At 41.0% G+C, this 26,020-nt stretch overlaps 1 protein-coding gene across 3 annotated transcripts in view; it reads left to right on the top strand.

The window, feature by feature from the left end:
• ADAMTS9 (ADAM metallopeptidase with thrombospondin type 1 motif 9) overlaps nucleotides 1–26,020 on the top strand; it is a 164,907-nt gene that overhangs the window by 22,636 nt on the left and 116,251 nt on the right. For all 3 annotated transcript variants that reach the window (XM_032867326.1, XM_032867325.1, XM_032867324.1), the window contains exons 4-12: nucleotides 6,401–6,690; nucleotides 8,864–8,947; nucleotides 9,050–9,165; nucleotides 10,089–10,129; nucleotides 10,237–10,342; nucleotides 14,765–14,911; nucleotides 16,145–16,286; nucleotides 17,193–17,288; nucleotides 23,348–23,493. In XM_032867326.1, the coding sequence (XP_032723217.1) occupies nucleotides 6,401–6,690; nucleotides 8,864–8,947; nucleotides 9,050–9,165; nucleotides 10,089–10,129; nucleotides 10,237–10,342; nucleotides 14,765–14,911; nucleotides 16,145–16,286; nucleotides 17,193–17,288; nucleotides 23,348–23,493 (1,168 nt within the window). The remainder of the gene's footprint in view (nucleotides 1–6,400; nucleotides 6,691–8,863; nucleotides 8,948–9,049; nucleotides 9,166–10,088; nucleotides 10,130–10,236; nucleotides 10,343–14,764; nucleotides 14,912–16,144; nucleotides 16,287–17,192; nucleotides 17,289–23,347; nucleotides 23,494–26,020) is intronic.

Here is a 26,020-nt window from a genome sequence, read left to right as displayed (position 1 = left end):
CATCTGGTTGTATCATCATCCCCTAAAGTCCATATTTACATTATGATTTCCTCTTAAGTGTTTTATAGTCTATGGAGTTGGACAAAAGTTTAAAAATGACATGTATCCATCATTACAATTTCATACACAGTATTTTCACTGTTCTGAAAATCCTCTGTGTTCTGTCTGTCCATCTCTCTGTACCCCGACCTCCAGCAACCACTGATCTTTTACTGCCCTTGCTGTTTTCCTTTTCCAGAATGTCAGATAGTTGGAATCATACAGCAGAGAGCATTTTTCAGGTTGGCCTCTTTCACTTAGCAGTATACGTTTCAGGTTGCTTCGTGTCTTTACATGGCTGGCTAGCTCAGTTCTTTTTAGCCCTAAATAGCATTCCATTGCCCGGTGCTACCACAGTTTGTGTACTGAAGGACATCTTGGTAGCTCTCCAGTGTTAAGGATTATGAATACTAGCCATAGACATCCATGTGTGGCTTCTTCTGTGAACATCTCCTCTGGGTAGATACCAACGAGCATGACTGCTAGATCACATGGTAGGTTTAGTTTTGTAAGAAACTGACAAACTATCTTCCAAAGTGGCTGTACCATTTTGCATTCCCACCATCAGTGAATGAGAGTTTCTTTTGTTCAACATCCTTGCCAGTATTTGGTGCTGTCAGTGTTCCAGATTTGGGCCATTGTAGTTGATGTGTGGTGGTATCTTAATGTTGTTTTAATTTACATTTCCTTGACAGTATACAATGTTGAGCATATTTTCATGTGCTTGTTTTCCATCTGTGTATCTTCTGTCATTCAACATGCTGTTTTAAGATTGGAACTAGGACAGGTTGTTCATAAGTTAGTTAACTAAATGTAATTAATTTTTGAAGACTCCTCAAAGGAGAACAACCTTGAAAGAATGATTTCCTATTTTTAAGCATCATATCTGAACTCCAAGAAGAGACAAGAGAAGGGTGCAGCCATTTTGGAAAACAATCTTGCAGTTCCGTAAAATGGTAAACATGGAGTTACTACATGACCCAGCAGTTACTTCTAGGTATATACCTAAAAGAAATGGAAACATGGGTACACAAAAATTTGTACATGCATGTTCATAGCAGTATTATTCAACTGAGTTGTTAGACCCAAATGCCCAGCAATTAAAGAGTGAATAAATAAAATGTGAAAGAAGTGAGTCACAAGCCACATATTGTAGAACTCCATTCGTATGAAGTGACAAAACAGGCAAATCCATAGATATAAAAACTAGATAAGTGCTTTCCAGGGGCTAGAGGAAAAGAGGTAATGGGGAAATGACCCCTAATGGGTACAGGGTTTCCTTATAGGACAATGAAAATATCCTAAAATCAGATAATGGTGATGGTTGCACAACTTTATGAATATGTTAAAAACCACTGAATCATACCCTTTAAAAGGGTGAATTTTATGCTTGTATAAATTTTCTCTCCCTCTCCGTTTTTTTTAAAGAGAGAGAAAGGACAGGGAGGGTCTGAGGGGAAGGGAAAGAGAGAATCTCAAGCAGACTCACCATTGAACATGGACCCCAACGCAGGGCTCAGTCTCAGGACTCTGAGATCATGACCTGAGCCAAAATCAAAAGTTGGACATTGAGCCAACTGAGCCATCCAGCAACCCCTATAAATTATATCTCAATAAAAAGTACTAATAGACAAACCATAAGAGACTCTTAATCTCAGAAAACAAACTGAGGGTTGCCGGGGGCGGGGGGCAGGTAGGGAGAGGGTGGTGGGGTTATGGACATTGGGGAAGGTATGTGCTATAGTGAGTGTAGTAAAGTGTGTAAACCTGGCGATTCACAGACCTGTACCCATGGGGCTAATAATACATTATATGTTAATAAAAAAATAAAAAATTTTAAAAAGTACTAATATATGTAAAGCTGTGTGTGAGGAAAAGAAAAAATAAAGGAAGAGCAAAAATACACAATTTGTACTTCCACCAGAGTGACATTTCATTACATAGCCCGTTCTGATAAAATTAGTAGCAAAGTGACATTGCCCATTTGAAACACTGGCCTCAATTCTGTTATGCTCCAAGGTCATTAAAGAGAAATGTGGATGACTTTCTTTTTACCTTAACACCATATGTCCCTTGGTGGAGATTATTCTCTGTTGTTACAGATTCTATTCAGAGGCAAGAGAGTGGAGTCTTAGGTCTACAAGTTACAATTTCCATATTTTCAGTTCTTGGAAACAATGTTCATGCATTTGTAGCCGTTGTGAATATCTGAATCTTTAAAGCTCATACTATTTTTAATGCTAAATTTAAAGTTGCCTGTTAAAATGGGTAAGGTGTTTGAAATGGGTTGAGCTAATTGGGTCATTAAATAGGATAGTAACTCGTTAGGATAAAAGATCAGATGGGTAAAACACCAGGAAGTATCATATATCAAAAGACGTTGTTTTTGATTCTGAAGAAGTAATTTTATTCCTGGTTTTTCATGCCACCTAAAGTAGACAGAATTGTTTCTTCGATACACAGATTACTTGTGAGCGAAGAAATGGTCTTCCAGGTATGTTAGAACTTACATGCATTGTTCTGTTATAAATTGTAGTCTTCTTGCGATCAGTGCCTGAATTTCTCCCGCTTTGTCATTTAAGTAAGTAAGCCTGTTTCTAGGCAGTCTAGTTAGCCTGGATTCCCGTTCACATATTCCCGTGTTACACGTCCCCTCTGATGAGTCTCTGAGAGTGTATTTTCCCCCCTGAATGGTCAAAAGGAGTGAACACAGCATTTGCTGAGTGTCTTTCTCACTGTAGGTATACTTTTCTTCCAAATAAACCTGGTAAAAGACTCTTAGTAAAGAGTATTTCTTTTTCACAAACTAAGTGACGTATTTTCTTTTTAAACAGCTTTATTGAGATAAAGTTCACATACCATACCATTCATCCGCTGCAAGTGTCCAGCGTAATGGCTTTTGGTGCATTCACAGACATGTGTGACCCTCATCACCATCCCTTTTAGAACATCCTTATCACTTGAAAAAGAAACACTGTGCGCTTCAGCTGCCAACCCCTCATCTAGCCACCCCACCTCCAGCAACTAATCTACTTTCTGTCTCTCTTGATTTCCTAATTCTGAACTTTTGTCTGACTAGAATCCTATACTGACTGGCTTCTTTCACATTACTTTATTGATAAAATTTATCAACATGTTTTATAATTAAAAAGGGCCAGTTCACTAGGAAGATTTAGCCATTATGAATATAGGGGCACATTCTAACAGAGCACCACATACGTGAAGCAATAACTGACAGAAATAAAGGGACAAGCTGACAATTCACCAGTAATTGTTGAAACTTTAATACCCCATATTCAGTAATGGTTAGACCAGGGAGGCAGAAAATCAGCAGGAAATAGAAAACTTGGAAGACACCGTACATCAACTACACCCAGCAGATATCTGTACAACACTCTGTGCAGTGACAGCAGAATACAAATTCTTCTGATGTGCACATGGAATGTTCTCCAGAATAGATCATACATGAGACCATTAAAAAAATAATAATAATAACTCAGTACATTTAAAAGGATAGACGTAATACATAGTACCTTTCCTGACTACAGGGGAAAGAAAGTAGAAATCAAAAACATGAAAAAATAGGAAGCTCATAAATATGTGAAAAGTAAACAGCATGCTAAAATAACCAATAGGTCAAAAGGGAGGTTGGAAAATACTTTGAGATGAGTAAGCATGAAGATAGAACATACCAGAATTTATGGGATGCAGGTAAAGCAATGCCTAGAGGGGAATTTAGAGCAATCAATGGCTCTATTAAGAAAGAAGAAATATGGGACGCCTGGGTGGCTCAGTTGGTTGGGCAGCTGCCTTAGTTCAGGTCATGATTCCAGCGTCCTGGGATCAAGTCCCACATTGGGCTCCTTGCTCGGCGGGAAGCCTGCTTCTCCCTCTGCCTCTGCCTGCCATTCTATCTACCTGTGCTCGCTCTCTCTCTCTCTCTCTCTGACAAATAAATAAATAAAACCTATAAAAAAAAAAAAGAAGAAATATCTCAAGTCAATCATCTAACCTTCTCCTTTAAGACAGTCAAAAAAGGGGATGCCTGGGTGGTTTAATTGGCTAAGCATCCAACTCTTGGTTTCCACTCAGAACATGATCTCAGGGTCCTGAGATTGAGCCCCAGCTCAGGCTCCATGCCCAGCAGAGAGTCTGCTTGAGTTTCTCTCCCTGTCTCCTCCTGCCTCTCCCCCTGCTTGTGCTCTCTCTCTCTCTCTCAAGTAATAAATAAATATTTTTTTTAAAAGACACTGGAAAAGGAAGAGAAAACAAAACTACACCCTGCAGAGAGAAGAAAACAATAAAGATTAGAGCACAAAATAGTGAAATAGAAAGTAGGAGAATAAGAGAGACTTTAAAGCCTTCGAAACTTTACTGAATATAACAATTAGATTAAGCCTTTATGGAAGACATTAAACAGGATTATTTGTTTTTCATAAAATGAATGACACTATTTCTTAATATATTAAAAACTATGTACTTTTCAACATGGCTGCCAAACACCTGTTGTAAAAAGCTGGTCTTTGTGAAAATATCCACATGCTCTCTTTTGTTCAGTTGAGATTTAAACAAGCCATGAGCCCATTTCAATCCTTAGTTTTTGAAAAATCTAGCTCCAATAGAGCACGTTTTAGGCCATCGATCAAACCCATGTCTGATGCCTCATACCTCCACTTTCTGCTGTGTGACTTTGGACAAGTTGCTCAACCTCTCTGAGATTTAGTTTCCTCATGTGTAAAGTAGAGGTTAATTTTCTCATTTTGAGAGTAATTGTGAGATAACATACACAAAAGAGCCTAGTTCAATGCCTGGCCCATAGTAAGTACTTGATCAGTACGTATTCCATAGTCATTTTGATAACTTAAAAATGGATGGCCTAAATACCCATGTGGCATGGGTATAACATATGTGGATATACTCAGGAGAGACTGGCAGAAAAGAATATGATATTGAATCCTACTGTGTACCAGACTTTGGGCTAGCACTGTGGGCTATGGCTGGACCGCAAAACAAGTCATAACCGTGTGGACTGATTTCAGTATTTAACACCTGCTAAAATGCTCAACTTGGGCAAAATACACATCCTGGCCTAAATGGGTTGTTTAGCAATGGTTTTTATGGTCAAATATTTGAACCCTGCAAATAGGAAACAACTCTGGCTTACCCTTTGTTGTTGTTGTTGTTATTGATGTAATAAATTCTATTCTTTGTATCTTAGATAAACATACTTGTCAGTTGTACAACTCTGTGGTCTGTCTTAGACTACAGGCTGCTGGCATTAAAACTTTAAAACACATTTAGGAGATGGTAGGCAAGATAATGGATGAAATTCTGTTTTTACTCCGAGCCTATTTGGGCAAGCACTCTTCATGCTTATTCGGTATATGGTGTGGTTGATGACTTCGAGTTTGAACATTTTCACCAGCAACACAAGCTTCAAGCCACACTCTGGACCAGCGCTTCTCAAAACATTACCATGAATATGAATCCCCTGGAGATCTCATTAAACTGGAGGGTCTGATATTTCGGGTCTGGAGTGGGGCGGAAGAGTCTGCAGTCCTTACAGGCTTGTAGGGGCTGCTGTGGTGCTGGTCCGCAGACCCCACTTTGAGCAGCAAGATTGTATAGACCTGAGGACGTAGCTAGGCAAGAGTCAGAGTGAGTAGAGCTAATCTGGCATTACACACCATGGCCTCCATGGCCTGTTTACCCTCTCTATGTTTAATCGACTTCCTTAACTGAGCCCTAAACTAAATTAATTAAAAATTCGGAGGCAATGAATAGCAGTGATTCTATTCTTACATTTCATGTAAGACAATGATTTCATGAGGTCATAGAAAAATACCTTGTCATGTGTTTTCTAGAGTTCCTTTGTATGGTCTATTAGCCTGGCCACCTCCCAGGTCTCTTTCTCCTGAATCTCATTAAATATCAAACGTGGTGTATAGGAAACATCTCCATTTCCATTCTGTAAACCTCAGTACCCTTGCTGGTCCTTACTGTATCTATGGCAAAGAACAGTGAATGGAAACCGCTTACAACCCAGCAAGACTTTGGTTACCAAATGAAAAGAGTCATGGGCAATTGTCTCCCTTAAACTCATGCCTGATTTCCTAAGACCTTAAGTGAGCATTTATGGAAGCTTCCAGGGAAGCTAATTTCAAGTCCCTTAGACAATTTCCTTAGTCACTCAGATGAGAGTGCAGATTGAGTTTCTCCCGTAGAGTCCACAGTGTGTAGAACTTGATTTTGTCTATAATTTGACAGCAGAGGCATCATCTTCTAAGATATGGCAAATTAAATTCTTAATATGAAAGAGAAGTGGTTTGAAATGTAATGCGTGCCCTCCGATTTGTTACAGAACACAAAAATAGTCACAGCAAAGACAAGAGGAAAATGAGAACAAGAAGATTGGGAGACAGACCTAGCCTGGCTGAAGATGTGGCTGTATTAAAAGCCAGCTTAGCAACAAAGGCCCTTTCTGCCTATAGTAACAAGACGGACAGCATCAGGGAAAAGAGGACCCACAGAAGAACAAAACGTTTTTTATCCTATCCACGGTTTGTAGAAGTGATGGTGGTGGCGGACTACAAAATGGTTTTATACCACGGACCAAACCTTCAACACTATATTTTAACTCTAATGTCAATTGTAAGTACATTCAAAAGAAGGTGATTTATGAGGTCCCTAAATGTGCCATTGGGAAATGGGTTTCCACCCCGTGCTTTGGAGGATCATTCTCAGGGCTGGCATTTCAACGATTCAGGCAAGTGACTGAAGAGAACATCAGATGATCTATTGGTTGCCTTTTATAATAACAATAATGGTGACAGGGCGGAGTGTGTATTTTTTTAGACAATGTGCCTCCTAGTTAAAAGACATCGTTGCTAATTCTCCTGGCAGCTCTGCTAGGTAGAATTCTCATTCCCATTTTATAGATAAGAAAACTGAGCCTCCGAGGAGTTAGGTCACTTGCCCATGGTCTTGTGAAGCTAGTAAGTGGCTTAGACACTTATGTGATGTCTAGATGGTCCACTTCCCAACCCCAGGGCTCTTTGTCTGACATACACACCTGCGTGGCTAACTATGGGTCTAATTAAGTAGCCTTGGGATGAGGCCCACAGATCTATCCCTCTGTATTTTCCTACTCTCACTTCAAATAGAAAAATCAATAGATTTACATTATTAATAATAATTAGTAATTAATAATAATTAAAAAATTAAAAACAGAACCAAAGACTAATCATGAAAAAGAAGTGTCATTTCCTACCCTGGCCCCTTCCCAGAGGCAACTACCATTAAAAGTTTTTCTGCATATGTGTCTACCAGCACTGCCCAATAGAAACATAATGCAAGCCACATATGTAATTAAAAAAAAAAACAAGTAACATTAGTTTTAATAATGTATATTAATTTCTGCCAAAATGCTGTCATTTCAAAAATTGCTGATGAGATATTTTAGTGTTTTTTTTTTAATCCATAGTCTTCAAATTCAGTATGTGTCTTACATTAAACAGCACATCTCATTTTAGACAAGGCACATGTCCAGTGCTCAGTGGCCACATGTGGCAAGTGGCTACCATATTGGACAACATGACCAAATACGTGTGCATATACAATATTTCGCAAACCAAAATAGAACATTGTAATACACCATTTTACATACTGTTCTTTTCTTTTAAAAATGTTGGAGATTGTTCTATAATAGTGCATACAATCTACCCTCATTCATTTTAGGACTCAACACAGCATTTATTCCAATAGATTGACCTTAATTTATGTAAACTGGAACCTACTTTTAACAAATTCCCCTCAAAGATTGTGAAAAGCAGCTGTGTTTGGGAGCTATGCTTTAGAGTTCTTCTTCCCTCTCCCTGGCCTATGCTTCTCCTTACCAACCAGTCCCTTGTGCTCCCCATCCCACACCTCACCCCACCTGACCTGCACTCCCCCCTCACCTCCCTTCCCCATGCTCAGTCCCCCAGTCCCTAGCCCTCTCCTGTCCTGGAGAGGGGAGAGGAAAACCTAATCACACCTTGCTCAGACTCAAGTCTATTTCCAGCCCATGAATTCAGACCCCTCAGAAGAATTTCAGTTTCGAGCCTGGGTTTTGGGTCAGACTGATGTAGGTTGAGCATTTTGGCTCTGCCACTCAACACCATCTATAGTCTTGGGAAAGTTACTTAAATCCTCTGAGGCTTAGTTTTCTCACTTGTTGTGCAAAGATTGTGATAGCCCAGAGTTTTGCTCTGGGGACTAAATGCCAATGTGTATGCAGTTTTCAGCAAGGATCTAGTAACACAATAAGCATTCAATGAACATTAACTCTCACAGTTAATGATAATAATGAAAACCAACCCAACCCAACCCAACCCAAACCAAACCAAATGGGTTACCAGGTTGTGAAGCACACAAAGGAGAGTTAAACATGAAGAACAGCTGTATTAGCAAACGTGGTCAATGTGAGATTCCATACTTGGGCGATCTGGGACTTCTACTGGGATAAAAGAGCTTGATCAAAAATAAATATCCAGTGTTATATGAATATCCAAAGAACTGTTAAGTTGTGTGGCGATGCAATTTCCGGGGAAAATGCTTTGAAATTTAAACTTGTTGGGATTCATTCTTATCTGAAACTGCCATCTATGAATTTTTCAAAGAGAGTGTTAAGAAATGTTTGTTGAGTGAATGCAAATTCGAACCTACCAAATGCATATGTTTGCGTGAAAACATGGAAAGAGTTGGAGCCCAGGCGTAAGAAGTGAATTGCTTATTGCTTACACAGAGTTCACAATTAACCTTGAAAAATTTATCTCGGTTGCAGGTAGCCTCTATCTATAAAGACCCAAGTATTGGAAATTTAATTAATATTGTTATTGTGAACTTAGTTGTGATTCATAATGAACAGGTAATCAAGTTTTTTTTTCTTCTTTCTTGTACATGTATCCGAAATGGCATATCTCATTGGTGTTGGTACAATGGGCCAATCATAATTCTTTTCTGCATTTAGGAAGGACCTTCCATTTCTTTTAATGCCCAGACAACTTTAAAAAATTTTTGCCAATGGCAACACTCGAAGAACTCTCAAGGTGGAATCCAGCACGATACTGCTGTTCTTGTAACGAGGTATATGGATTTCTCATTCCTCAAATCTTCCAGTTTTCTGGTCACGTTGGTGGGACGAGGTCATATATTCTTGGTAACCAGCCCCTCGCATAAGGTTCCCAAACCCTTAGTCCTGTGCATTGCAGGATGTTCAACAGCATCTACAGTCTCTTCCTACTACCTATCAGTCGCCTCTCCTCTCGATTGTGACAACCAACGATGTTTCTGGGATTGAGGGAGCAAAGTCACCCCAATTGCAAAACAGGAGCCAACAGGTGCCAAGAAGGCAATGGATATGTCAGGCAGTCCCGACAGTAAACACCCTTAGATGAAAGGCAGCTGCTCTTCAGATGGAGCTGGTTGTTACCACGCCACGAAGGCGTCTGGTGTTGCCAACTTCTGTAATTTTGCAAAAAGTCAGAAATACGGGTTTTTCTTTGAAGTGAAATCTTCCAATTTTTACATGGTATTGACAAACTCAAAGGTATTTAAAATGCCGTGTAGGGATTATATATATCTGACAAGTCCTATATTAAAATAAAGTGCTGTCCTGGTTGTAATTCCCCTTGGCCACCTTGGAGATAGTCACAGTCACTGACTCGTAGGTGAGCGGATGCGAGAGGCATTTAGAGCCTTTTCAGGAATGTTCATGAAGAAACTAGAATCACAGTAGGAGGGAAAGCCCAGGTTGGAGAGGTTTTTCACTTACTCTGTAGCTACCCCTGTGGCAGAAGAAACCCTCTTGATGTAGCTTTTAATCCCTATGTCACTGGTTCCCAAGCTTTTTTGAGTTACAAACCCTCGGCCTCATCAGTTTCCTCTTTGTAACCTCCTCCCCCGCAAGGTGGGCACTGTTGTGAATGTCTAGAAGACCGTCAACTGTTTACTTGTGTTGACATTTACTCTTTGATGTTGTCATGGCCCTAAGTCTGTTTTGCTTTCAGACAGGATATCTGCAGAGCTCATGACAAGTGTGACACTTTAGGTGAGTCTCCTGTGCCCCTCCTCTAGGGCTACAACACTTTCCTGCATTTTTATTCCAAGCCACAATTGCTTTTTCAAGTAAATCCTTCTTCGCTTTCCTTTGAACAGGTCTTGCTGAGCTGGGTACCATCTGTGATCCCTACAGAAGCTGTTCTATTAGTGAAGACAGTGGATTGAGTACGGCTTTCACAATAGCCCATGAGCTGGGCCATGTGTATGTTTCCTTTTTGCATTTTCATTTGATTCTGAGTCACCTAAAACTTTTCTTCCTTTGCATCAGGGAGTATCCCCTTGATCTGAAAGAGTGTAAGTCACTTCTTGAATCATAACAGAGATTTCAGGGTTGAAGAGCCTCAAAACTAGTTGACTCTAGAAAGCCGAGTGGCGCAGCACCCCCTCTTTACCCATAGCTGACGTGCGTCCCCTAGACCAGAACCACACACATGTTCTGCGCAACATCCAACATCTAGTCTTCTCCTTTCCTGCTGGGAATTGGAGGAATGAGCCCTTTCCAGTCCACCCACTGAAGCAGAGCATCCATTAGCTTAGGAAACTTTCCTGAGTGACATCTTTATCTGGAAGGGTCTCCCTTCATTGCCCTGGTTCACAAGATTTTCCAAAATCCAGATGGTTCCTGACTGTAAATAGACAAGGCTTTCATTCAGACATCCAGCCTCTGGGCGCAGTGAGGTCCCTCTTTCAGAGAAGAGATTGAGCAAAAGATACAGAGAAGAAAACATTTCCTAACTCTAGTCACTTAGTTTTATTATGAAATTGGCTTTTCCTTTTTATTCTTTAGAAACAGAGCATAGCTAGAAGGTGGGGTAAAACTGTAAATTCACCAAGGAATTATTCTGATTTTGGATCTGTATTGTTTTCTTTTTAGGATGATTTAATTACCCATACTTTTAAAAATAATTTTCTCAAAAGATGTCACAGATATAGTTGTATGTTGATTTATATGTCTGTGTTAACCTTGTTTAGAGGCAAATAATCTATTAAGCAAGTTTTTTATTCAACAAATGCTTTTTGAAGGCACCTATGTGCAGTGTGCTATTCTAGAAGTGAAGCAAGATGCATATATAGAGACATCTCCAATTTAGTTCAACATATAATACATATATTTTGAAACTAGGAACCTTCAAGCATATTTTAAGAAAACACCTGTTTTCTTTTCTGCAAAAAGAAAGCCCAGTATTTATAGCACAAAAGAAGCATGGCTTTCATTAAGCAGTTGTGGTGAGCCAGAGTCCTGCTTAGTCAGCTTCCTCTCTCTATCTCTCTCTCTCTCTCTCTCCTTTTGATTTCTGAAATATTTTTGTGAAACTCAAGGATTTCTTGGAGCTCAGTTTGAAAACTAATCTACCAGCATTTCCCAATACACAAGGGCTCCAGCACAATTCCAAGAGAATGGTCCGGAGGGTCAGAAAAAGGAGGTTTATAGTCAATTAATTTAAAAAAAATTTTTTTTTCTTCCTGGTCTAGCCCTGCTTAGAGTCACAAGGCTCAGCAACATAAAGTAAAGGCTCTGACAAGTCCTATATTAAAATAAACTGCTTAGTTTTCTTTAACTCAGTTTTCCCAAACTTATTTTAATAGACTCTTTTGGGGACTTTTGTTTGTTTTGCATAAAGTCTAGTAAATTCCTTTAGACCTTTAAGTAGGAGGTATAGATTTGACCATGAAGAATAGGGTGGCATTTCAACAAGGCATCCATTCCTGCCTCAGGAGACCAGAGTGAGGAAAGTTAGAGTTGGAATGTATCCAAAGGGCTAGAGTTTCTGTGATTAACAGATTAACTATCACGTATAATCTACAGTTAAGAAAGGTATAGTATAAAGTATACTATACTATATAGGTATACTATAAAGAAATATAGTTTAATTTCTTCCTCACAAGAGCTTAGAAACTCCTTTTAGGATAGCTGGTTTATAAAGTTGACATTTTAAGGAGAGTGAGAATTTTGATTAGCAAAAACTAAATATTTTCAGCCACAGAGAGCCTCAGCTGTGTGACTATACAGTTAACAAACATCTCCCACCACAAAAACCATGTCTCTGGCATTGGTCTAAGAGTTTTTACTTACATTAGGTAAGTTTTTTACTTACATAGTCACCACATGGTAGATATCATGTCCCTGTCAAATGACCTCAGCAATGTTAAATTGCAAGTCTGTTTGTTCATGCTGGGGTACCAGCTCTAACAGGGAGACTGGGAGCCAGATACTCAAGTTCTGGACTGAATTGTGCTAATTCTGCATTGTCTTTGGCTTGAGAAAAATGTATGTTGTTTTCCTCACTATTAGGTGGGACTAATATATGTGCACCTCATCTCAGAGGTGTCAGGAAATTTTTTTAAAAATGAAATAATTGGGGAATGGTGAGAGTTATTAGCTAAACAAAAAGTAAATTTCTAGCCCATTAGGGAATTCTTTTCATTTTGGTGCTTTGTCTCATAGAGTTAGGTTTGCTTATATTTAATGGAGTATGAATATCTTTTTTTTTAATTTGCTACAGTACTTTGTAGCAGATTTTCTAATGAACTTCTTAGAGATGTAAACGTTAAGTTGTAACAGTCATGACTCTCTGATAACATAAAACCCTGCTGGGGGGAAAAAAGCTATCGATCTTGTATCTGTTGAGTATCATTAGATGCTTAAAAAAAAAAAAACAAAAAAAACTGCTCCTACCTTCTCATACCTGTTTCCAGAGGCACAAAATCTGAGTGGGGGGAGGAATTTGGAAAGTAACTGAATCTCTCCTGGATACAGAGATTCTTACATGATCTTCCTGAATCTCTTCCACAATTTGTCTAATAGGAGGGAATATGCTTTATATGTATTCCAAAACACAGGGGTTTTTAAATCAGGCTGGAGTGGTTTCCAATCCCAGCTCCTTCACCCCATCACCCTTGTGACCTTAAACAAGTAATTCAGTCTCTCTATGACTCGTATTTTCTCATCTATAAAATGCAGATCATAATAGCACTTTTCACATAAGGTAGTTAAATGAAATAAAGCATCTAACACAATTAACACATTGCCTGGTATGTTGTGAATGCAAAAAAAAAGTCTCGGTTCTTATTTTTTAGTAAAGTGCTCAGTGAATATTACAGTCTAGCCCCTGCTGTGAGCAAACATGCCTGACATTTGAATGAAAAGAAGTTCTCTGTTGGTTTGATGAAATAAACTTGATTTTATCTGGGCATGTTTGGGGTGATGAGTAAACGCCTTCTTCACACCACAGAAAAACAAACAAGCATGGTTTGAGCATCTTGCATGGGTTGGGTTTCCCGGTGGAGGTGTGACACTGACTTTGCAGTTGGGAACGGGAAACAGGGGCAGTCATTCTTTTAAGAAAATGGACTCTTAAGCATGAAGACCCACTATTCTTTTTAACCTAGACCGATGAAGGTTTTCTGTCTCGTAATTTCCATCTGGCAATTATTCCTGTGGGCAATTATTGAAGAGCCCAAGTTGTTTTAGAAGAAGAAGAAAACCAAACCCAGGAGAAATGAATGGAATGGACTTGACAGGCTTTGATTCCAGCTTCCAGATTCACATGGAATACGTGTCCACCTTCTGTCTAGCTCGCTGATCTCCCTGTTGCAAGATGAACTAGTGGAGGGGATTCCCCAACTAAATGCAAAATTAGCCACATGCACCAATTTTGTGACTGGGGAGGCATCCAGAGAGGACATCCCCTCTGAGTTCATGAGTTCATTACCAGAGCTGAGAATGGCATGTGGGTCATAGAACTGATGTTTCTAGATTGAGAAATGCTTCCTATCATTCCCCCCACCCCATTTCCTCCAGCGAAGCCAAGAATGGCAAGTATGTGTTAATGCCGCTGCTGAGTTCCCTCCCAGGCCCCAGAGGACATTGGCACTCCATCATAGCCTTTTCTCTGGGCAGAACCTGGATTAGTTTAAGAATCCTTTTGTGCCCAACTTTTGACGAAGCAGTACCAATCAATCGGCGTTGGCAGGAAGCATGAAACTATTTGCCCCGTCTGCGTTAAGCTGGTGGAATTGGCATGCTTCTAGTTTCCATGCTTTCAGCTTTCCTTAATGGGTTTTATTGTGCACGAACTTTCCATACCTTTATAATGATATACCTACGTGGCTGTGTCATTTGTCAACCTGACCCCAAAGGAGGAGATGCCAAGACCCATAGTGAGCCTCTTATTAGAAAGTTTTTGGCTTCAAGGTTTGACACTTGAAGGACTCTTTATCTTTGCACTGTTATCATAACTTGCCAAATTCTTGACTCTATAAGTTGGCCTTGAACGGCTTATTAGGAATTCCAACTACTGTATTCTAGCATCAACTATAGCACGCTCGGAGCGTCTGCAATTCCAAAAAGGACACTTAACCCAGATAATGCACCCCGTTATGTCATTTTTTTTAATACATTAAGGGCACTTCGTATGAACTTGGATGAGAATCACGTTCTGGGCTCCGCTCCCTCTTCAACCATCTGGGAAGTTTTCTCCTGCTCCCCAGGATGTGGGTTCCTATTCAAAATGCAGAAGGCAGTTAACATTTTTCTCTTTGACAGGTGCCTCCTTGAACCAGTGATAAGAACTCGGTGCTTTGGTATTCATTGTCGTCCCTGTCTTTGTGTCTTTGACCGTAGGTTTAACATGCCTCATGATGACAACAACAAGTGCAAGGAGGAAGGCGTCAAGAGCCCCCAGCATGTCATGGCTCCGACATTGAACTTCTACACCAACCCCTGGTTGTGGTCAAAATGTAGTCGAAAATATATCACTGAGTTTTTAGAGTAAGACTTAAACTTTCTTTGAGCCCGGGCTTCTAGTGTCTGGTCTCCGTGTAGCGAACTCATTGTGGGAAAGACAATGTAGAGTCAAGCATTCCTTTGGAGTTGTTATTTTTGTTGACATTCCTGGGAGGAGGTTAAAAAAAAAAAAAAATCCTCTCTGACATCTGTGCCATTCCTCTCCTGGCCCGTTTCGAAGATTACAGACTGAGCTCAAGAGAAGGCCGGGATCTTAAAGCAAATATGTAAATGTGGCTTCATTCTTGGTGAAGCTATGAATTCTGTTTGGGCCTTGGAGGAGGACCCATGGTGATGACACGATGAGGGAAGGCCACAGAATTCTTGTGGTTCTGACTTAGTAATTTTGGCTCCGAAAAGAAGAGGATGGCAAGATGACCCAAAAGAGGGTTATGGGGGTGGGTGAAGATCACACAGACCGCCATGTTGTTGAATTAAGAACATTCTTCCTCTGTCTCTCACTTTCCCTCCCTCCCTCTCTCTCTCCTTCTTTCTTTTCTTTCTCTTGGTTTGTTTTTTAAGCTTCCTGCCAGGCAGCTCAAAGATCCAATTACGTTATACAATATCCCCGTGTCACAGATTCATTGCTTTTCTCTCCCAGATGTACGAAAGGTTTAAGTGATTGTCCAAGGTCACTGGGTGTCTATTTCTCCAGCCACGGGGAAGAGGGGCCTTATTAATCAGAACTCACCAGGTGTGATTTTCCAGAAGAGGTGTTTGCAGAAAAGTGAAAGAACTTGAGGGTTGCTGTTTTTCTTTCCAACCAGATGGCCTGAAGTGTTTCTTCTTATAGTTATTGATTCACTCACTCTTCTACTCAGCAAACATTTACCAAAGACCTGTTGCTATGGTGTTTAGAGCCCCATGCTTGGGTGAAAAAGACGCTATCTTTGCCCCTAAGAAGCTTACAGTCTACTGGAGATGAGAGTAAAAAATAAACAGATAATTGCCCCAAACTGTGACAAACGCTGTAAAAGCTGAATGTTTCCTACTGACTGTGTTGTATGCAGAGCCAGCGGTTCCACAAACAAGTATACACCAAAAATAGAGCTTCCACTTCTGGATGTTAGCTTGGGATGTAAAGAATAAAGCACATGTGATAAAGGAACTGTCCTCTCTACCTTTAAAATGGCGGGATGGCCTTCACTTTCATCTGGACCCCTTGACAGCCCCTTCTCGTCATGGCTCTCACTATCTGTGTTTTTCTACTTTCCATAGCACTGGTTACGGCGAGTGTTTGCTTAATGAACCCGAATCCAGATCCTACCCTTTGCCTCCCCAACTGCCAGGCCTCCTGTACAACGTGAATAAACAATGTGAATTGATTTTTGGACCAGGTTCTCAGGTGTGCCCATACATGGTAAGTGTTTGGGGGCCACTTCTGCCCCTGTCCATTGATTCTGGATGTTTTTAATCCACGGTTTCCCACGGGATGATGACGATCAGCTGTGACAGCGCTCGCTGTTAAATGGCGCTTTACCTGCGCATTTTCACTTCTCTGTCGTGATGGCCCAAAAGAGAGATGTCATTATCATTTTCATTTTGCACATGGGAAACTGAGATTCAGAGAGGACAGGGTGACCGGGCCAGTAGTGGCATAGCTCAGCCCTTTCCTCTCCTTGGCTCCTTTCATCCCCACTGACTTGTCTGGATGACCTTTATAACAGGGACTCTTCTAGATTCGGTAAAGGTCATTCATGAGACAAACCTATGTCCCTGTTGTAGCTTGTCAGGGCTGTGCCCTCTGACCCCGTGGGGCTTGAAATCATTTCTGGCAATAGGTAGCTTAACCGATGGGTGTGGGATATTTTAATGTGTATGTTGTGGGCACTTGGACCAATGATACCCAGTGGTTATCAGGAGGCAAATGGACAAAAATGTGCTTTTCTGAGGTACCCCATTCTCTTCCTTTCGGTGTCTGGTTGGTGGTATTGGTGGGAGAGACTTTGGAAATACCCGGGGAATTGCGGAAATAATAAAAATGTTTAAGTGAAACTCACCCCAGATTATATTCCTTTCTATGTTTCCCATGATAGCAAACATCACCCTTTTACCCCACCTGAAGTCCTGCTAGACGTAGAAATGTGTCCCATGGGCTGCTCTCTGTAGCCCTTGGAATATTTTATCAATCATCATACAGAGAAAAAAAATGTGTTTCTAACCTATGCTATCTTGTTGGCAAAACATTAGTTGAAAGCAACTCTTGCCTGGTTCCATATCATCTAATCACATTGTCACTGGCTTGTTGTTTAACCAAACTGAACAGATGCAGTGTAGACGACTCTGGTGCAATAATGTGGATGGAGTATGCCGGACTCAGCACACACCCTGGGCAGACGGGACCGAGTGTGAGCCCGGAAAGGCAAGTAGCACCCCTGTCCGTTCTTTGGTCTTGGGGTAGCAGAAGTGGACACAATTTTAGCTGTCATTTTAGTCACTTAGTTGTTTAGAGTATACAACACAGTGTGTTTCAGCATGTGTCATACTTTCTGGGGGTAGGAGGTTCAATTTTGCTTTCGAAAATTATGAGAACTTACATTATAGCATAATACTGATACAAGACACAGAGCGAGCATTATTGCCTCGATTTGGGAAATATCCTTTCTCTCATTTTAACGTTCCTGCAATCCCAACACACTTTTTGGTTTAATGCGAGACAGTGTTTCTTTTCTGCTTTGTCTTTTTTGTCTTTGTCTTCTCTTTCTCTGTTTTTGGGGCGGCAATGGAAGGCTGGCTTTTAAGTTGATGGAGCATCTTAAAATCAAAGAGACACAGGGGCACCTGGGTGGCTCCATCATCTGAGCCCCTGACTCTTGATTTCGGCTCAGGTCATGATCTCAGGGCTGTGGGATGGAGCCCGAGTCGGGCTCCACGCTCAGCACAGGCTCTGTTTGAGATTCTCTCCCTCTCCTTTTCTCCCTCCCCCAGCTCATGCTCGCTTGCTCTCTCTCTCTCTCAAAATAAATAAAATTTCAAAAATCAAAGAAACATAGAAATACAGCGAACTTCCTTTGTTCACTACTGGGATACCAGGCTTTTTCCAGCCTGCGTTGGTCCCTTTAAAGAGCTGTGATGTCACCTGGGAAATATGCAAATGTATGTTGTGAGTTGGTTATAATAGTTCCCACTTACTTGTTAATAACCAAAAATAAATAAAAATCTGTTCCTTATACAGCCTGGAAATAACAATGCCCCACACACCTAGGAGTATGATTCGTACAAACTTCTGTACCTGGTACCCATCTAGAAACTAAAAAGTTGCTATATCATTATCATCATCATCCAAAACATTGGCTACTTAAAGTTTTAGATCTAAACCTGATTTTTTTTAATCCCTATGTCAAAGGGCGTTCTTTCTCTCACCAGTGATGCTATCCCTGGGCTATATTCTGAGTGTGTTGACATCCTTACATGTATTTTTCCTTTCTTCTCTCCTCCTCCCATTGTCCACTTCATTCACTTCTAATATCCTGTTCTCTTCTTGTTTGCCTCCACTTTGGAGGAATGAGTAGCACTCAGCATGTTTCTATGGAAGGGGTCCTCAGAAGTGACTGACTTTAACTCTTCTTCCCCGATTTTATATTTTATTTTATTTTTATTTATTTATTTATTTATTTATTTATTTATTTATTTATTTTAGGGCAGTGTCCCCACACTCCAGCCCCTCCCCACCCCATGTTCCTCCTTTGCTTTGTCTGAAGGGGCCACAGAGTCTCCTATAATGGCAGTACCTCAGGCTCACTGAGCTCCTCCGTCTCCAGTGCTCAAGCAGGAGGACCAGTGGCTTCCTTACCCATCTGCCTTGGTGATTGTAAAGTGATGTGAGCTGGAGGGTATGAATGTTATTTGAAAAATTATAAAGTTCTGTCCACAAAAAATTAAAAACGACAATGAAGCTGATTTTATACTTGACTTACTTGGTGACTAAATCAGCTCATGTTCTCACTTCCTGATGGCTAAGACCTCAGCAGCGGAAAATATAGCTTTGTCCAATAACAGCCCAACCGAAGCTATGTATGACCACGGGCACTACAGCTTTTGCACCTTTCATAAGCATAAGAAGAGATAGATGCCCTTAGCCAGGAAGAATTTTTCACTTTTTGTGGGACATTTAACTTAAGCGCTTTGATGGCCAGAAGATCATAGATTTGAGTGGGATTGTGGTTCTCAGGTTTCCTTGGCAACCATTGAGCATTCATTCATTCTTACAAAATGACAATGTGGCCTCCGAGGCCTGCTTAAAGCACAGTGACCCAGACAGGTGCTAGCAGCTGATGTAAGATGACAACAGACTATATACCTCATTGATAACTGGATTAGTTGGCTTGAGTCCGAGCCTGCCCACTCTATTACTTAAATTAATTCTCTTTGAGCGCAGAAAAATCACTGGGCTTGTGTTAAGGTTCTTCGCCAGTCTGAGGCACCCACCTAGTAAGTCTGTTTCTGATATATGTTATTGCTGGAAAAACCGTAACAAAGAGTTTTCGGTACTAGGATGAAGTGAATTATGTTCCATGACGTTGCGGCAGACAGGCTACCAACCTCACCGTAGCAGTGCCGTATCCCAGTCATCCTGCAACACAAAAGAATTCGGGAGGAAGTCTGTTGTATCTTTTTCCAATCTTCTGTTTTTGTAACAGAAGCAGGAGATAAGGGATTGCAGGGTAATCTTATACCTGAGGGATGGGGAAATTTGGAGGTCTTTCAGAAGTCGTTTTCCATGTACGCTTGTGTTTGACAAGAGCAAGAGACTTCAAGGCATTCCAAAGGGCAGGCTCAGGACATTCAGAGAAACAACTATGCGGAGAACATGATAGGTACGTGGGTAGTTCTGTTTTAGAAAAAGTGGCCAAGCCTAGAAGCTTTTATTAAAAATGCGGCCATATGTGTGTTTGTTTCCCTGAAGAGCATTTATGCATGTTGCAAACGCCGAAGATGGTATATTTGTTGGCATAGCAATTCTTTGTGTGGTTTTTTGGTTTTTTTCATTTTGTTCTTTTTTTTTTTTTTTTTTTTTTTTTTTGGAATTGGCAGTAAAACCATATGCCTTTTCTCCAACCCGTTCGGATTCCCTTTGCGGTGGGCTTTATTTTTATTTTTCTATTTTTTTTTTATTTTTTTGTTTCTTTCTCTTCTTTCTGCCCTGCTCCCTCAGCAGTGATCTGTCTTGGGTTGCTGACACAATGTTATTTTGATGAATGACTCTACTTCTCTTTATTTTCCCCATTCTCTTGTTAAGCCCATTAACATTTCATTTTAACCCCGTTCGTGAGTCTGAAGTTTGAAACTCTTGTTTTAAGCTTCCTTGGGACAAAATGGACCTCCAAGTCCCTCTTCCAAACTCCTACAAAGGATGTGTTTAGGTAAAATACCATTTAAATGGTTCTAGATGCTTTTAGAAAAGGTTGACTATGGTTTGGCTAGGACTGTACCAGCTGCTTAGTGCTTTGTTACAATGTAGTGGCTATTCCAGCACGCAAGTATTGTTTATCGAATTTGCCTGCTAAAATAAGGTCATCTTGGTAAATATCTCCCAAAGAGCCCTGATTTCCAGCCTCTGTCACTTCAGGCACTGCTCTTGCTCTTCTCATCTCTTCTTGTCATTCCCTTTCTACCTATCAGTGGTCCTATCAGTAAGGAACATTTGGTTTGCAAACCAGTTTTTAATTAGAAGTCTAGGAATTCCTCATTACTTTGTAGGATTTATAAAATGTGTTTCTAGCAGGAAGATTTGAGGGCTGAATCTGAGGGTCATGTTCTATGACTCCAATTGAATATTAGGAATTTTGTTTAGGTGAGACCCAATTACAGTAATGTAAACAAATTGGCTCTTTTTTTCTGACACACAAAAAAAACCTAGTCCCAAACTAGGCAGGTTATGGGACGGTTGTGGCAGCTCCACAAATCTAATTTCTTCCTGTTCGGTTATCATATGCAAATGGACTTCATCCTCAAGGTCACAGAATGGCTGTAGCAACTCCAGCCATCAAGTAGGAGTTCCAGGCAGAATGAAGCCAAGGGGCAGGGGACAAAGGGGCAAAAAGACCTTCCTAGGAATATCAGCCACTGAAGTCTCCTGACATCTCTTTGACTACTCTTATCTGTACAAGGCTCTGGGAAAATAATATAGTCTATTTCCAAGGAGAATGGAGAGACTGGATAGTGGGTGGACAACTTGGGAGTCTCAGCCTCACCTAACCATGTCATTAATCTTGCTTTTATTTTAATTTTTTCTTTGTTTACGTGCCACAATCACTGTCCCCACTTGCTCACAATTGAGAGGCAGCATGTGTCACAGTGAAGAGTGCACACTTGAGTCAGACTGTATTTCAATCTCAGCTCTGCCCCTTACTGATATTTGGTATCAACCTGTCTGTGCCTCCATTTTCTTTTCAGTAGAAATGGGGGTGATAAGAGTACCTATTTTATAGTGTGCTAGGAGGACTAAGTTAAGATATATCTATGCTTAGAACACTGCCTGACCAATATAAGAGCCCTGAGAATGTTTGCCAGTGTCCTGCTGACTTTATTTAAGTCAGGTCCCCTATGTGTTTCACTGTATACTAGGTGCTTCAGATGTGCTGTGTCTCGTGTTCTACTCAGCTTTGGCTGTTGGTCTCCATTGTTTAGGAACACTGTAGGAACAGTCAGGGACTCACCTAGTTGAGGTCACAGGGTCACAGGGTTAGTCTGTGGGAGAGGCCTGGCTCCCCACTAGACCACTGGCCTGCCAAGCTTTGGCCTTCCAAGACCTCTGCTGTCCAGAATGGCAGCCAGCAGCTACAAGTGCCTAGTGAACCCTTCAAATGTCAATCTGAACCAAGATGTGCTTAAGTGAAAATACACACCGGGTGTTAAAGACCTAGTATGAAAAAAAAAAAAAATGTAAAAAAAACCCCCATAATTTTATATTGATTCCATACAGAAATAATAATGTTCAGCTATTTTGAGCTAAATAAAAGTTATTAAAATTCATTTCAGTTTTCCTTTTACTTGTTTTAATGTGGTTTCTAAACATTTAAAATAAATTTTAAAACATGTGGCTTCTGGCACGTTCTCGTTGGATGGCGAAGCTGCAGACCAGGCTACCTCTCTCGTTTGTTTTTAATGTGCGTATGTTCCAATAAATGTTCACGACCCCCGTAAAGACCATTGTGAAGAGGATGTCCAAGAGTGAGGGACCCCTCTCCCTCTGCCCACATTTCTTGGGCATGGAGGTGCCCAGGATCTTTGAATGCAGAACCTTTTAAGCCTTAGCCACACAGCCCAGGGACAGGGGACATCCTCAGACACCCCAGCAGAATTGTTGCAAGAGAGGACGCTGCAAAACAGAGAAAGCTTAATTGTGCTCTCGGAATAATCGTTCACCGAGCCTTCTGTGCGGCTGCCCCCTGAGTCGGGGACCTTCGCCTGCGCCTTACTTGTCGTCCACTTTCCCAGCACGCTCCCCCACCCCCGGCCGCTGTGGGTCTGCCTCTGCCTGTGGCCTCCCTGCAGATAAATCAGGGCAGCCCGCCATCACCAGCTCCACTTGAGAGATCTGAGCAAGCCGCGGGGCGTCACCTCCTGCCGCCCCTGCCTCCACTCCGCCTTTGTCCGCTGCTCAGTGACCTCGGCTTTGTGTCAGGGCCTCACACCCCAACAATGGCAGAGAGTTGAAATGGGCTTCTCCGAATCCCTTGTCCTGCTGAGGAGTTTTATTCTGTTTTGTTTCGTCTTAAGCATCATGGCCTTCTTCCTGCTGTAGGCTGGAGACTCTGAAGCCATGAGTCACAAAAAAGCCATAAAGTTTAGGGCTGTCTGTAATATGTCCATTTTGCTCTCGTCTCATCCTGTGTGCTTTGGTGAAGTGAGTTTATGGGAATCATGTAACTTGCTTTTTTTTTTTTTTCCCCCTCTCCCACCTAATTAAAATTGGCTTTTCAAATCCACGGGGAGCAATAAAATATATTTTACCGGGCTCCCAGCATCTCTGAGCCTTCTTAATGGAGAGATGCTCTACAAATCCAGGAACTCGTGTTGGCCCCGTCTACAGACAGTCTGCCCACTTCCTCTCCTCATTTTTTCCAAGTAGACTAATTGGGCACCTCGAAGCCGGCTACCGGGGTTAGCCTGACTGCCTGGAGCCAGCCACTCATGGGCTCATTTCAGTCAAGCAAGCGGTAAATGAAGACAGGACCTAAAATCCTTAAGTACAAGATGAAAACCCCTACTGTTTCCATTATTCATATAGAATGTGGCCATATAATGCTGAAAATCCCTACTGTTTCCATTATTCATATAGAAAATGGCAGCATTTCAAACCAGCACATGGTGGGGTTGGGAGGCGGAATGAAGTATGGTATGTACTCAAAAGGGTAGCGGATCCTACGATGTCTCCAGCACCAAGCTCTCCCTCACTGTTCCCCTTATTAAATACAGCACTGCAAGTTTGGATTTTGTGTCCCCAAAGAAATGGAGGCCCCCGTGACGGATGGATCCTGGGGAAGTTGGAGTCCCTTTGGAACCTGCTCGAGAACGTGTGGAGGGGGCATCAAAACGGCTATTCGGGAGTGCAACAGACCAGAGTAAGTCCTAGAAATTCTTGCTGTCGCTTTATCGGCATAGGATGAGTGGCACATTCCAGAAGGGAATGATGTAGCTGGGGGCAGATGGAGAGCTCCTTCCCCCTTCAAGAGGGAGTGGATTTCTAGGGTTGCTTAGACCAGTAATAGCCGATCTCTTTCTTCCCAGGCACCGTCCTCTGTAGTACAATTTCTCCCGTGATCCTGTCTATCTACCTTGGGACGCCTGGGTGGCTCAGTGGGTTAAGCATCTGCCTTTGGCTCAGGTCATGATATCAGGGTCCTGGGATCGCGTTCTGCGCCAGGCTTCCTGTTTCTCCATCTGCCTCTGCCTACCACTCCCCCTGCTTGTGCGCTCATTCTCTCTCTGATAATTAAATAAATAAATAAATAAATAAATGAATAAATAAATAAAATCTTAAAAACAAAAACAAAAAAAAGTTCTGTCTACCAAGCAGTAGGTGCTATTGTATTCATTGGCTTGTTTAATGGTTTGACATGAGGCATATCTCACTGCCTGCTGAGCTCAGTATAGCTGGCTAACCTTGGGAACAGATGGATTGTCCCAAGGAAAGGAAGAAATTGGACATTTCTGTCCAGACTGTAGGTAGCTTGTTGCCTCTGAAGTTTAGCTACCAAAATGCCTCAAAGGGCACTCAGACCCCCTGGGTGGTGGTAGCAGAGGCTAAGGGACTGGATCCCCCAAGGCAGGAATTCATTTTGGGTCAAGGTAGCTGTCTTACAGGTGCGACCTTAAGGTCCATCCCACAACCAGACAGTGTACATCCCACAACCAGTACAGACTGGGAGTGCCTGGCTTTTGGGGTAATTCTCATTAAAGACCGTAGCTATCTTTACCAGCCTAGCCTTTAGTACATGTTCAAATGAAGTTGATGGGGTTTTTTTCCCAGCCTCTATCACAGTAAGAGTGTGTGTTTATAAGGAGATTTAAGAAACCATATTTTTATCATAAGGAAAGACATCAAATTTTATTTGGATCTAAGGTGTATCAAAATCTAAAGGAACAGAAGGTCATAGGTGGTATTATAGAGGTCATTGAACCTCTATAGGCCAGAGGACCAAGGAGTCCTCCTAGAATCGGGATAGTTTTTAGATGTCTAAGCCAATAACCATATTGAAGACCCAGTTGTTTTGGTGTTATGTAAAGTGATTTCATGCACAGGACTCATTTATGAGTCCACATTAGGGGTAGCAGACTGATTGGGGACAGAAACAAGCAGGTAAGACCAGGGAGTGGGTTGGTACAGTGTAATACGGTTGTCCTACAGGATAGTAGAGACTAAGTACAGGGCACACCTCAGATCCAGCTGGTTGTTCACAGGCAGGAAGAGGACCTAGTGTTGCCAGAGCTTCCAGTTTTTTTATAAGAAAAAATATGAATCATGTTAAACAAAAAAGAACATAGCTTTAGGCCACTGTTGCAAGCCCCAACATGATAAATACTCATTAGTACAAATCACAGATAATGATCGATTTATTTTCATGTACTTTGCTCACAGTCCAACATTTGTCTCATGTTTACATGATATTAGCCTCTGCAAAGACAGTTCAAGAGCTAGAAAACATAGACTCTAGTCTCTCACTATGGGTATAAACATAAAACATTAGATTATTAATAGAGCCTGTATTTTGTATTGGTTTAACGGTGGTTAACCAATTTTGTATTGGTTTAAACGGTACTATAAATATAGTATGTGCATTCAAAAAATCCAGACACAAAACTTTTTAAAGTCCATTATAAATCCTAACTGTATTATTGAAGCATTAAAATAAAGCATTTCAGGGGCGCTTGGGTGGCTCAGTGGGTTAAAAGCCTCTGCCTTCGGCTCAGGTCATGATCCCAGGATCCTGGGAGTGAGCTCTGTATTGGGCTCTCTGCTCAGCGGGGAGACTGCTTCCCTTCCTCTGTTTCTGCCTGAGATTTTTAAAAAATCTTTTTAAAAAAATCTTTAAAAAAAAAGATTTTTAAAAAATCCTTTAAAAAAAGATTTTTAAAAAATCTTTTTAAAAAATCTTTTTAAAAAAATAAAATAAAAAAAATAAAGCATTTTAAACTAATAGCAAACATGACACACTTTTTAAAAATTAAAAACTGTTTGGTGTTACAGTGAGCCAAATTAGTATTATTCCAGTGTGCTGTTATTGTCATGAGGATATGAATATTGCCAACAAGCGGACATTTTTGAAATTGTGACCCAAGAATACTTCATTCAGAAGAACTGTTTGTTTTTGTTTTTGTTTTTGTTTTTTTAAGTCTCAGAGTAGTTCTGGAGGTAATGTGGAAAGTGGAGAGAGATAAATCACTCCATGATTGGAAGGAGCCAGACAAAGAAAATCACCCAGTGTAAAGATCTCAGCAGGAAAGGATCTTGAGCTTCAAAGTGAAGCAAAGATCCTCACATTCAGAAGTTAGGAACTGATCATTAAAGACTTCAATTAGAGGTCCTTGTCCTTGCTGTTTGCTATGGAAGGTTTTAAAAGAATACCATTCACCTAGTTGAGTGTCAGC

Source organism: Lontra canadensis, unplaced genomic scaffold, assembly GCF_010015895.1.
Source record: "Lontra canadensis isolate GAN:19392208 unplaced genomic scaffold, GSC_riverotter_1.0 scaffold34, whole genome shotgun sequence".
Taxonomy (NCBI): Eukaryota; Metazoa; Chordata; class Mammalia; order Carnivora; family Mustelidae; genus Lontra; species Lontra canadensis.
The sequence above is the reverse complement of the archived record's forward strand: the minus strand, read 5'-3'. Positions and strand labels throughout refer to the sequence as shown.